Raw genomic sequence first — 12,713 nt, forward strand, 5'->3', positions numbered from 1 at the left:
GTATTAGCAGGGCCGTGCTCCCTCTGAAGGCTCTGGGAGGGGGCATCCTTCCTCGCCTCTTCCAGCTTCTGATGCCTCCTGGCAATCCTTGGCATTCCTCAGCTGCATTATTCCAATTTCTGCCTCTGTCTTTACGTGGCTTTCTTCCCACTCTAGTCACTGTGTGGGTCCCCTCACTTCTGTTAAGGACACCAGCCATTAGATTCAGAACCCCCCCCAATCTAGCATGACCTCATCTTAACTAATTACATTTGCAAAGGCTTACTCAAGGGAGCACGAATTTGGTGGGGAACACTATTCAGCCCACTACACCAGAAGAAGTGGGATCAGTCCCTGCCTGTGTCCCCTGGGACCACCTTGCTCCAAGGCCATAGCTTTACTCTAAGAAACTTAAAAAAGAATTTCTTCTCAGGTGGGTGCTCTGGCCTCGCCAATCAACCCTCTTTCTGTATTTCTTTTCAAATACCAAACTTTCTGTTTGCCTATGAGCTTGTGTACCCTCCAATGGCCTTTCCTGTTTCCATAGCAACCTACTTGGCTGAGCTGATTTTATTCAAAGCACCCCAAATTTCAACACTGCTGTACATGTGATCTTTCAGTTCCCATGGAAACCATACCCCCGAAGTTAGCGCAATAATCAGTCTGGGTCTTTCTTTTCAGGACACTGCAATAATACTTCAATGATTGTTCTCAAAATATCCTTGGAATATGGGCATTGAGCAAGGAATAATGGTTTCATTTTATAGGTTTTATTTATTGATCCCTCTTCTTATCATGAAGGCTGGAAATAGCTGGTTGGTCACCTGGTACAGGACTGTGGCTGGTTCTTCTGATATGTTTTAGGATATTGTGCAGGTGCCTGTTCTCCATGCCAGTCATATACCATCTGGGGGATTTGATTCCATTCTGAGCACCCCTTTGTAAGAGAGGCTGAAACCTAGTCACTTTCCCAGCCAGTCCATACCAGTGATTTTTGTTTGGTTCATTCTTTGAAAAAAAAAGTTTTGGCAGGTACATCACCCGGCTTGGGCTGGGGTGAAGATCAGAACAGGCCAGACGAGAATAGTCTCATCTCCTATCCCAAAGGTGAAAGATTTTTGGAAAATAGGGCCTCTGCCAAAAAGACTCAATAGGAGTCTAATTATTGACTTTAGAGCTTCCCCATCCCAAGCAGCTGCCATTCAAGGTCAAGAAAAGAAGCCTATGGAGGGACAAGGGCAGCCCTAACTGCCTGCCTGTTGCAGGGTTGCTCTGTTCCAGGTTGCTCAAAAGCTTGTTCTCCAAATTCCCAAAAGGAAAGAATCTAGATGTGGGTTTGGGCCACAGCCCAAAGGATTTTGGTTTAATAGAGAAAAGAGCTTCCCAACACCTGCCTTAAGATAGAGTCTTCTTTTATTATTTTCTCTGGGTTTAAAGTCAAATCTATCTGCTCTACAAGATTTAGGATAGTTTTTGTTAGGTCTGTTAAAAGTACAAATGCTGGGGCGCCTGGGTGGCTCAGTCAGTTAAGCATCTGCCTTCGGCTCAGGTCATGATCTTAGGGTCCTGGGATCGAGCTCTGCGTTGGGCTCCCCACTCAGTGGGGAGTCTGTTTCTCTCTCTCCCTCTCTCCCTCCCCACCATTTGTGCTCTCTCTTGCTCTGTCTCACTGTCTCAGATAAATAAATAAAATCTTTTTGAAAAAAGTACAAATGCATTCTCTGCAAAGTATTTAGGCTAGCACAGAGTAAGGGCAGCTGGGACTGTCTAGAAGTCTCAATTTGCACCAGCCTTAACCCATAGCTGCATTGTCTTGTATGTTTGGATTTTAGAGGTTTAATTAATAATTCTCTGTACTAGTTAGGGTCCCTACAGGAAACAGAAGTTACCCCATTGGTTCAAATGAAGAGTCTTTAATGAAGAAGCTACTACAGAGGGGTGGGCAGGGCTAAGGAGACAACCGAGTTATGCTGGGGCATCCAAGGAGAAGGAATGGCAGGAAATCTTTACCATCCAGGACCAAAGAGGTGAGGAAGGGAGGGCTAGGAGGTACAGAACCCAGTGAGAGCTGGAAGGATGGAAGAAGTGACATCCATCAGGAGCTATAGTGATGGTGCCCAGCAGAGATGTAGGGAAGAAATACCTCTATCTTGCCCTCCTCCTACCCACCAGTATCCTGCTGGCGTCTCACCTTGGCCAAGACCATTAAGACACTGGCAGGGGAGGCTGAGAGACCATTCTTCAAGGTCCACCTGCTGGAGCACAGAGCCCAAAAGAGGTCAGAAAATTGATCTGGAAAGATTTGGAAGCACTCACCCCTCTCCTTCCTCCTGAATTCAAATGAAACAAGAAGCCCAGGGTTGGGGGGGGTGGGGCGGGCAGAGACTGAAAGGCGGAGATTCCATGCTCAGCTTCGCTGCTGCTAGGCTAACTGGAGAACAAGCCTGTGCCCAGTGCTAACGCTCCGTCCCCGGCACAGGTGGAAAATCTGCACTGCTTCCTCAGGGACAGGTGCCTCTACATGGCGGAGAGCTAATCAGAAACCTCAGGCCGGTGGACAGTCGATCTGACCCTGAACGAAGGAGAGGAGGCGGCTGCTCTGAGCAAGCTCAGTTCCAGCTCCCAAACCCTCTGGCACGGGCACTGACCTCCCTCCTTCTCTCCAGGGAGGCACCAGTAGGGAGTGGAGAGGGAGGCCAGGAGTGGTCCCCTGGAGGAAGGAAGCATGAGGCCAGGTAGGGTGGTCCCCGGCTCCCTCTTACAGGGATGCCTGTACTGATCCTTGTCTTTCCTTCCAGGGCACCTGTGTGAGCTGTTCTCTGGTGTATTGGAGCAAATGTCCTGCTAACTCTGAGCCCACAGTAAGTGTGATGGCTTCATGAAACCACACATCACCCGAGTGACCCCACTGGTGTTGCTTCTCATCTTTTCTACCTTTCTTCTTAAAAGATATTAATTCCAACTGGGGTAACGTCAGATTGGCTCTTAGCCTACTATGTGGGGGAGGGTAGAAAGCCCACTGTATGGGGGAGGGTAGACAGAGCTGCATTTGAATCCTTGCTCATTAACCCTAGGTGCATTGCTTAACCTTCTTACACTAAATTTTTTTGTCTGTAAGTAATAATAATAAGAGGATTAGCAGAGATTAAAAACCCAAGTACAATACATAAATCAAGTGGCTATTCAGTAAAGGTTCATTCTTTCTCTACTTCACCCTCTTAAGTTTGTGTAGGGGAGTCAAAGCTTTGCCTTCACCATCTTAAGGTCTCCGGCTGGGCCTGAGAATTAAATGAACATTAGACAGATTAACAAGAGAAAAGTTCACAGATTTTATGTGTACACGGGAGAGCCCATAAGAAAGCGAAGACCCAAAGAAATGGCAAAACCCAAATGTTTATGTGGTAGGTTAAATAAAAGGAGGCAATTGTGGGAAAGTCACTGAAATGTACAGGGAGGCTAGAGGAAATTCAGAGTTATTTTAACAAGGTCCATTTGTGCAGTTTTTTCTCTGCTTCAGCTTCTTGTCTCTAGTGACAAGAGGTCTCTTTTGTCCTGGTACAGGGAAGGCATCTTTCACAGGGGAGTTTTATCTCTTGTTTTCAGAAAGAAACAGGGGGAAGTCAGAGTGTCCCTTTTCTATCTGCTGTTTTTCAAGGGTGCCTTGAGCGCAAAACAATCCTTAGGCCAAGTGGCCGATTTGGGGCTGGCATATTCTGCCACTTTACTTCTGTTTGCTCTTCCCAAGCATAGATAGAAAAACAAGGCCTATCAAGAGAATGACATTAGGACCATCAAACCCTTTTCAAGTTCGACTGAATTCTGCTCACATCTATTGAGAGCTGGTTCCCATGGCATAAAGATGAATGAGATGTAGTTTTGTTTCGTTTTCGTTTTTGTGTTGAGAAGATGTAGTCTAACAGGGAAAACAGATCATTCTGCAACAACCCAGAATTCATATGCCAAGTGCTCTATGGGTGACAAAAGCAAAATGCCTCAAGGTAAAACTGATGTTAGAAATCTCTGCTTATAATTTTGTCCTAAAAAAAGAGCATCCCGGGGCTCCTGGGTGGCTCAGTCGTTAAGCGTCTGCCTTCAGCTCAGGTCATGATCCCAGAGTCCTGGGATCGAGCCCGCATCGGGCTTCCTGCTCAGCAGGAAGCCTGCTTCTCCCTCTCCCACTCCCCCTGCTTGTGTTCCCGCTCTCGCTGTTTCTGTCTCTGTCAAATAAATAAATAAAATCTTTTAAAAAAAAAAAGAGCATCCCAACGAGAAGTATCATTCAACACTAGAATAGGTCACTAAGGAAGGAGATAAGCTCTTTAACACAATCCTACTGAGAAGCATTTAATAAAGCAAAACATGAACATTAAATAAGGGCAGGTGTGCAGATAGTTATTTTGCTCAGTCAAGACATCACCCCTGAGTCCTACAGGATGCCGTCAACCAGGGAATACGGAGAGGGAGGAAAAGAGAGGAAATCATGTTGACTAGCATCAGAACGATTGCTGTGTGCAAGACATTGTTCTAAATGCTTTATATAGCAAACCTACGAGGTAGGTATATTACCGTCATAGCCATCTTGTGATCTGGGAACGAAGGTAAGGAAACATAAAACGCTTCGTACAAGGTCACACAGCTAATACGTGGCAGAACCATGATCCTCCATCACTACAGCCCAAGTAAAGAAGAGAAAGAGAGAAAGAAGGCGGAATTAGATACATGGGTTAGAAGCAAAGAAGCCCCAAAACTTCCCTTCCCAGGCTCCCATGATCTATACTTACTTAATTATCCTGAGAGCTGACAAGGGGACTGAACATTCCTTCCTCAATGACTGCAGAATTCCTTTATATAGCTCAGATTTTAAGATTTTACAGCCCATGAAGTTCTCAACACTACCTTCTTGAGCAAGAGCCTAAGATGAAGGGGTGCCTCCACATCAACGTTTACCTAACATAAAACTTGAGCCAGGGACAGAATGCTTAGGATAAAACTTGAGATCAGCATTATTGTCCCATTTCACAGATGAGGTAGTTGAGGCCCACAGAGACTACATGACTTGCCTGTGATATCCTAAAGTTAGTATGTGGTAAGACCCATTCTCTGGACCTGCCCCTTACTAGTGGTGCTCTTTATAAAAAATGATTTACCTGTCAGGGCCTCAGTTCCCTCATCTACAAAAGAGGGAAGGAGTTGAAGATTGATGACCCTATATGTGCAGTGCATCTGACCCTAGTGGGCTCTTGATAAATGGCAGCTCTAGATAATTATGATCGGGCACCAGGGGTTAGAGAATGGAAGGTTGCACTTAAGTCTTTCCTCCATGCACATATATATACACCACTCCTATGAGAAAAGCTCTGACCATCACTATTTTGTTTGGTGGATCTGTCTACAAACTAGAGAGAGACTCTCTACTGGCTCCAAAATTTTCTATGTAGAAGGAGCTTGGGGATGGCTATTGATTGGAAGAGGAGGCTAAGTCACATCGAGGATGAACAGGAGAGTGTTCCCCGGTCAACTGGCAAAGTCTGCTATGGCAAGAGAGGGGAGGTAAAGATAAATGTGCCCTGACTTGTGCCAATCCCAGCCTGTGTTCTACCAACAAGGAAAGAAGGTGACGAAGCTCTGACAGAGAGCCACATGAGCTGGAGTGTTCTGGTGCTCTTGCCTGATGTCAAAGGGAAACGGAAGTAGGTTGTTGAGTGTACGAAGCCGAGCAATGCCCAGAGGACCTCAAAATGCAGACTCAATGCATTTTTCCCATTGGCTTTCTTCCAGACACTCTTCACACACAGATGTGTCTACACTGGCAGAATAAGGAGCCTGAAGAGTGGCTGTGCCCGATACTGCAATGCCACCGTGCAGGTGAGGCTGGCAGGGCCGAGCTCCGGGGCCACACTCTGGGGCCTCAGCATCTGTGAGGTGACAGGGTGCCGGTGGGGCCTTGGCCATGTCTTCCTGCAGGGGAATGGCAGAGTGAACTCTCTCCGTGGGGTCCAGGTCACCCCCTTCCCTGCATCCATCCCTCCTGTGGTTCCCTCTGGCTCTTAACAGAGAGCCCACCCTCTTGATGCTCCCCCTCCACCCCACCATGGACCGGCCACTGCCGCGTGTCCAGCCTGTCTCTTACCATCCTTGACGGTCTCTTCCCGACGACATCGAGGGTGGGCTCCATGAGCGCAAGCCTTCATGTCTTGTTCTCGCCGTGCCAGAGCCGGCTTGGCACCCGTGGTTGGCGCTCGATACACGTGTGGTGAGCAGATGGCTGAGCACCAGCCGTGCCATCATCTGCAGATGAAGTCGAGCCCATAACGGGGAGCTAATGCTGTTTATTACAATAACGGAGATTAAAATGTATCTCCTTTGAGGAATTGGCACTCTGCTTGTGGTTTCAAAAGGCAACACGCGTTTTGTTTCTCAGATACCAAAGTGCTGCAAAGGTTTCTACGGGCCTGACTGCAACCAGTGTCCTGGAGGCTTCTCGAATCCGTGCTCGGGGAATGGCCAGGTGATATCAACTGTTTCATGAGTACTGAGCTTGACCTGTCCTAAGTGAAGTGGAAAAGCAATTTTTTAAAAACCACTAAACCAAGAAGTGTTACAGTGCCAGTCACTACTCCCAGAAAGTAAAAGAAACAGATCAGTTGCTAAAAGAACAGAAGGTATCTGTAGCAGAAGGAATTGGGGCCAGGGGTGGGGAGGGGGGAGTCCGGGAGTGTTCCGATATCTGCTTTCCTGCTGCTGACCACTTGACCTTGGATAATTCAATGAGGCTCCTCTGACCCCACTTTCCTCCTATGAGAGGAAAACAGAGTCCCCTGCATTGATCTCCAAGATTTCTTTCAGGATGAAGATTCTGTGATACTTAAAAAAAAAAAAAAGCACTGCCCAGTGATCTGCTTTTTATTAACCCACCTCCAAAACCTAGTAAAATGTAAAGGCCCAAACTTGACTCCTCTAGCTTGGAGGCCAAAGCTAAACAAACAAAGGTAAAAGTAGCAGTGGTTAACATGGGAAATTATAGATCTGTGCATTTAAGAAACCCACATCTAAAATATGCCCCTCTCAAGGGGAAGGAAAAACTGCAACCACAAATGGGTTGAGGTGAGGCAAGACCAGGGCAAAGCAGGTACGAATTAGCTACCACAGCCCGTGGCAGGAAGTCGCCCACGCCCAACTCTGGTGCACAGCGATCCTTGCAAAGCCAACCTTGAAACAGCTGAAATGGGGAGGTGGAAGACAAGAAGTCTTACACTGCAGGGGGAAACGCTGTTGTCTGAGGTCAGGAAGCTGAGCGAGCGAGACTCTGGAGAGAACAGCCAGCCTTCATTCTGAAGGTCGGTGGCCGGTCACACCATCCCGCAAGCATTGTTTGCAGCTTCCCAGTTCACCATGGTGACACCCTTCCTCCTTGAATGACTTCCCTTCAGGTTCGAAATCCCGACTCAGGACCCCAAGCTTGTCCCTGTTTTAGCATCCTACCTGTTACCAACATGACTCCACTTTCCACGAGGAGTCCCAAAGAGCCATGTCTAGCAGAGAGAATCTGACTACAAAGAAGTCAGCCATGACACAAAGGCATCTGGGACTTCTTTACGGTGGAACATTGTCCTCATGCCCTTGGGGCCTGCCTTTGCTTGCAGTGTGCAGACGGCCTCGATGGCAATGGGACGTGCGCTTGCCAAGATGGCTTCCAAGGCTCCCAGTGTCAGTTCTGCTCTGATCCCAATAAATATGGACCTCGGTGTGACAAAAGTAAGTGGCACTTCCAGAGCTTCCTCCTGTTCCTCAGCCAGGATCCCTGCGTCTGTGGGCTGTGTGCCCTTTTGCTTGGTGTATACCCTCATCCTGGGTCATTTCTCAACACATGGTTCTCAAGCTGTAGCCCACGCCAGACTGCGGGGCCCCACTGCAGAGTTTCTGAGGCAGCAGGCCTGGGGTGCTATTGGAGAACTTGTGATTCTAGCCGGTTCCCTGGGGATGCCCACACTGTTGGCCAAGGGACCACAGTTTGAAAACCAGTCTCTTAAAGTTTCCCCACAAACCTGAATTGACCGTGGGCTCAGTAGCAACACACAGACTCACTCTCTATCCTTCCAGCAATCCCCTTCTATCATCTCCCCCGCTCTGCAAAATGTGTGACCTTGGGCAAGTGACTCCCCCCCTCTCTAGACTTTGGTTTCCTCATCTATAAAATGGGGATAATAATAGTAATTACCTTGTAACATTAGTGCAACTTATAAATGGAAAGCCCTTGCCTTGGGACAATGCCTAGCATGTAGAATGCAATACAAATACACTAGCTCTTATTATTATCTGTGATTGTTGTTACTGTTGCCGTTATTCTAAGTTCAGTGACGTAAATGTCAGGAAGCTTGGAGAACAAGCAGAAAGTTCCACAACACTAGGCATTAAAAAAAAAAAAAAAATGCAGTTATTTGATCTTAGAAAATGCATTATGTCTTTTAAGATTGCAACATGTGTGGGGCGCCTGGGTGGCTCAGTTGGTTAAGCGACTGCCTTTGGCTCAGGTCATGATCCTGGAGTCCTGGGATCGAGTCCCGCCTCAGGCTCCCTGCTCAGCGGGGAGTCTGCTTCTCCCTCTGACCCTCCTCCCTCTCCTGCTCTCTGTCTCTCATTCTCTCTCTCTCAAATAAATAAATAAAATTAAAAAAAAAAAAAAAAAAGTTGGTTAAGATTGCAACATGTGTATATTTAAGTAGATAGATACATAGATATGTAGAAATAAATATAGATGTATATTTCTACACTAGGATTAGAACATGAAAGAAAAAAAAATGACTAGATCAGAGCTGGCCGTGGAATCAAGCCAGCTGGAAGTTAAATCCCCACTCTGCAACTGACAGGCTGTGTGACCCTAGAAGAAGTCTCATTGAGTCTTACTTTCCCCATCTATAAAATGAAGATGATAATAGTACCCATGTCATGGGTTTTTGATGAAGTTAGACCATAATTTAGGGCCATAGCACAGAGCTTCCACCTAGCAAGAAATCAGTAGATGAAGCCCTTCTTACTACGATCACTACTAACGCCATTTGCTGGTTACAAAGCACACAGCCCTTCCTCTCTCTCACCTGGTCTGATCTTTACACCCACCTCTCAAGATGGACAGGAAACTGGAACACAGCAGGGTGGAGCTGCTGATCCTAGTCCACTGTTCTTTGTGCCAAACAAGGTTTCTGAGAAACAAAAATAAGGTTTTATTCCAAAGCCTGCCAACGTTGGTATTTTTATGAGGCCAGCAGGGCAGGATGCTGAGGCCAGGGGAAGCCGTGGAGGTTTCCACACCAATGCCTCTCGTCCTGGTCTGTGGCTGCCCACCATCCCATGCAGGAGAGCCTCCTCTTCCTTCTGTGCCCTTGTCCCTTGCAGATGAAGTCCTGACTTGCTTAAAAGTTTATGAAAAGTTTTTTGTTTTAAATCCAGCCATGCTTTTCTGGCCCACTCACTGTGTCTCTCTTCTCTGCCCTGGATGTTGGCTGCAAGCACCCACATGAATTCCTCTCCTATCGCCCTCCTGGGTCAAAACCACAGAAGCCTTCCTTTCTGATCATAGCCAAGTCCCCAAATCCTTGCCACCTGCCTTTAAGAAATTTTGCATCCTTCTTTTCACTACCGCGTGCATAGGAGCTTGAGTCTGAAGCACACGTTGCAATCTTTAAATACCTATCATCAAAAGCAAAGTAAACCACTGAACTTTAAAATGATCACAGGCATGTGGAAATACCAGCTAATACCCTAACCTATGGTGTTTGCACGTGGGCACTAACAGACATGGAATCTGAAGTCCTGGGTTCAAGTCCCTGTTTGAAAACTTAGCAGCAAGTTAGGCAATGTGTGTCACCTCTCTGGCCTCAGTTTGCTCATCTGGAAATGGGGATGATAAGAGTACCTACCCTCTGAGGCTGACTGTTAATAAGATGATACAATTGAAGTCCGGCCCGATGCCTAGAACAAGGTCAGTGCACAAATACTGGCCATCAGTTAGCGCTGGTTTGCTGTGACAGAGAGTAAAGAACAAGTATGTAAGCCACACGTCAGAGGCCATGCTGGTGTGAGAAACCGCTTCTACTGATTCCAGAAAGGTGAGAAATTTCCAGACTAAGCTCTCCAGCCATAAAGTAAATGAAGATTGAGTTCCTTGGTGTCTTTCACACACACACCCCCCACGCACACATACATGCAAAGCACTTCTGGGACTGAGTTCATCCCATCCTTGATAGGACAGTCAAGCTCACCGAGAACTGTCTCGGGCACATGGAGAGACACTTGAGAAGCTAAGACCTAGCCTCCAGAGCCCTCCCCGGGCTCAGCCCCAGGTTCTGCTCTGACGGGCACGAGAGGGGGGTGAGGGGAAGGGGTCTCTCTCCTCCATGACCCGTGTGCCCCATTGCTACATTTGTCCCCCAACCCCCAAATGTCCCTCTTCCTTCTCTTCCAGAATGTCTGTGCATTTCCGGAACATGCAATAACAGGATCGACAGTGACGGCGCCTGCCTGGCCGGCACATGCAGAGAAGGCTCTGCGGGGAGGTTCTGCCACAAGCAGACCTCGGCCTGTGGGCCCTACGTGCAGTTCTGTCACATCCACGCCACCTGTGAATACAGCAATGGGACAGCAAGGTAGGCCCGTAGGGCACCACCCTAAACAGTCCCCGGCCACTGTGCCACCTGTCGGTAGATGCAGCCCATATCTCAATTCTTTGCCAACAAAGACCTGTTTTCTCCAGCTGCCAATGTGGCCTTTGTGGAGAAAACCTCAGACTGAGCTGGGTTCAAGTAGCCGCACTCCCTGCTTTGCAACGTAACAACTGTGTGACCTTGGGCAAGTTACTTAACTGAGCTTCACTTTCTTCATCAGGACAATAAGGATGATGTTGCCTACATAGCAGGGTAATTGTGGAGATCATAAAAACTGGATGTAAAAGCACCCAGCACCAGGGGCGCCTGGGTGGCTCAGTTGGTTAAGTGGCCAGCTCTTGATTTTGGCTCAGGTCATGATCTCAGGGTCATGAGATCGAGCCCTGCATCATCGGTCTCCATGCTCAGCGGGAAGTCTGCTTGAGATTCTCTCTCCCTCTCCCTCAGCTCCTGTCCTCTGTGCTCTCTCTCTCTCTCTCTCAAATAAATAAATAAAATTAAAAAAAAAAAAAAAAACTGTCTCGTAGAAGAGATGGTAGTTGTTCTCTCCAGAACCACGGATAATAACTAGAGGCAGATTCCAGCCCCATCAAAGCAACAAAGCTGCCGGAAGTTGGGCCTCACAAGGCGCAAGTGCAGGGAGGCACCTGCTAAATGTTCCACATGCTTTATCTCGCTCACTTAATCTTCACAGCGTTATGCGGGAGATTTTAGACTCATTTTCCAGATAAGGAAACAAAGTCTCCCAGAGGTTAAGGGACTCATCCAGGGTCACACGACTGCTAAGAGGTGGAGCCTGGATTCCCACCCAGGCATGTCTGACCGCAGACGCCCCCCTCCAAGTGCCTGTGACCACCTTGGTACACTGGCTCCGCCCACAAGGGCAACCTGTCAAATGTCTGGCCAGGAGCCGGTTCACCCCCGGCTGGCCAGCCTTTTCCTGGGTGGTTGCTGCTTACAGTTCTGGGGCTGATTTTGTGCATGTGCTCTGCGTTGCAGCTGTGTTTGCAAAGCAGGATACAAAGGGGATGGAAGCCTCTGTTCAGAAATGGACCCTTGTGCAGAAATCACGCCGGGGGGCTGCAGCCGAAATGTGAGTGTTGCTCTTTATTTCCAAGCTGCCTGGTTTCTTAGGGAATCCTGAGGGAAGGCCTTGCAAAAAGCGATATCTGAAGGCTTTCTGTTGCATGAAGCACATTTGCTGGAACCTTGAGTTTTAAAGATGATGCCTTCTGTGAGCCTCCACTTCCTAAATCCGCGTGTGCAGGGAATGTCCCAGGACCACAGGAGCGGGGGTCTTTGGGCTCTTGAAAACAGAGCCTGAGAATCAGATATTGGAGGTTATTAGTAATAAACCAGTGATTCAAACGTTACAGCTTACAAGTGACTTGAATGTCCATGATCTCATTTGCTTTCCCTAACCCCCCAACCCAATAAAGAATGTTCTTATCCCCATTGTACTGATAAAGAAACTGAGGCTTGGGGACGCTAAGTGACTTGCCCTAAGTTCTATTATTGGTTATAGCTCAGGGGTATAGCCCAAACTTACCACTGCTTTTGAACATCCCTCTCACCACCACCGAGCCCTACATACACTTTACTAACTGGTCTCCCTGCTGCTTCCACGCCCCCGCCCCCCGCCGCCCCTGGGGCATTCATTGTCCACCCACAGCCAGAGTGACTTGAAGCGGATCGGATCATGTTTCTCCCGTGCCGAAACCTCTTCCGTAGCTGTCAGGCTCCGAGGGTGAAATTAGACGGGAATGCCTCGCCCCATCCCACCAGACGCCCCTGGGGCTGGTCCCACCCTTTGGACAGCGTCCCCAGCACCTCCTCCCTATCACGCTTACCTTCAGCTTCCCGGGTGCTGGGTCCTCCTCCGGAGAGGTCTGGAGTTGCTACGGTGGTTAGGAGCTTGCACTTCAGCGTTCTAGAAACAGGGTTCCTGAAGTTTTGTAGCTGTGTGACCTTAGGCAAGTTACTTACCTCCTCTCAGCCTAGCTTCCTTATCTGTAAAGCAGATACTAACGCGCCCTTCCTCAAGATGATGGCTTCTACCGGCGAAACACTAAG

General features: G+C 48.1%; 1 protein-coding gene across 1 annotated transcript in view; it reads left to right on the forward strand.

Annotated features, from left to right (window-relative positions):
- STAB2 (stabilin 2) overlaps positions 1-12,713 on the forward strand; it is a 145,330-nt gene that overhangs the window by 55,433 nt on the left and 77,184 nt on the right. Inside the window, exons 19-24 of the mRNA XM_032416682.1 lie at positions 2,778-2,840; positions 5,758-5,844; positions 6,401-6,487; positions 7,623-7,734; positions 10,442-10,622; positions 11,640-11,733. Coding sequence (XP_032272573.1) covers positions 2,778-2,840; positions 5,758-5,844; positions 6,401-6,487; positions 7,623-7,734; positions 10,442-10,622; positions 11,640-11,733 — 624 coding nt within the window. The remainder of the gene's footprint in view (positions 1-2,777; positions 2,841-5,757; positions 5,845-6,400; positions 6,488-7,622; positions 7,735-10,441; positions 10,623-11,639; positions 11,734-12,713) is intronic.

Source organism: Phoca vitulina, unplaced genomic scaffold, assembly GCF_004348235.1.
Source record: "Phoca vitulina isolate PV1807 unplaced genomic scaffold, GSC_HSeal_1.0 scaffold19, whole genome shotgun sequence".
Taxonomy (NCBI): domain Eukaryota; kingdom Metazoa; phylum Chordata; class Mammalia; order Carnivora; family Phocidae; genus Phoca; species Phoca vitulina.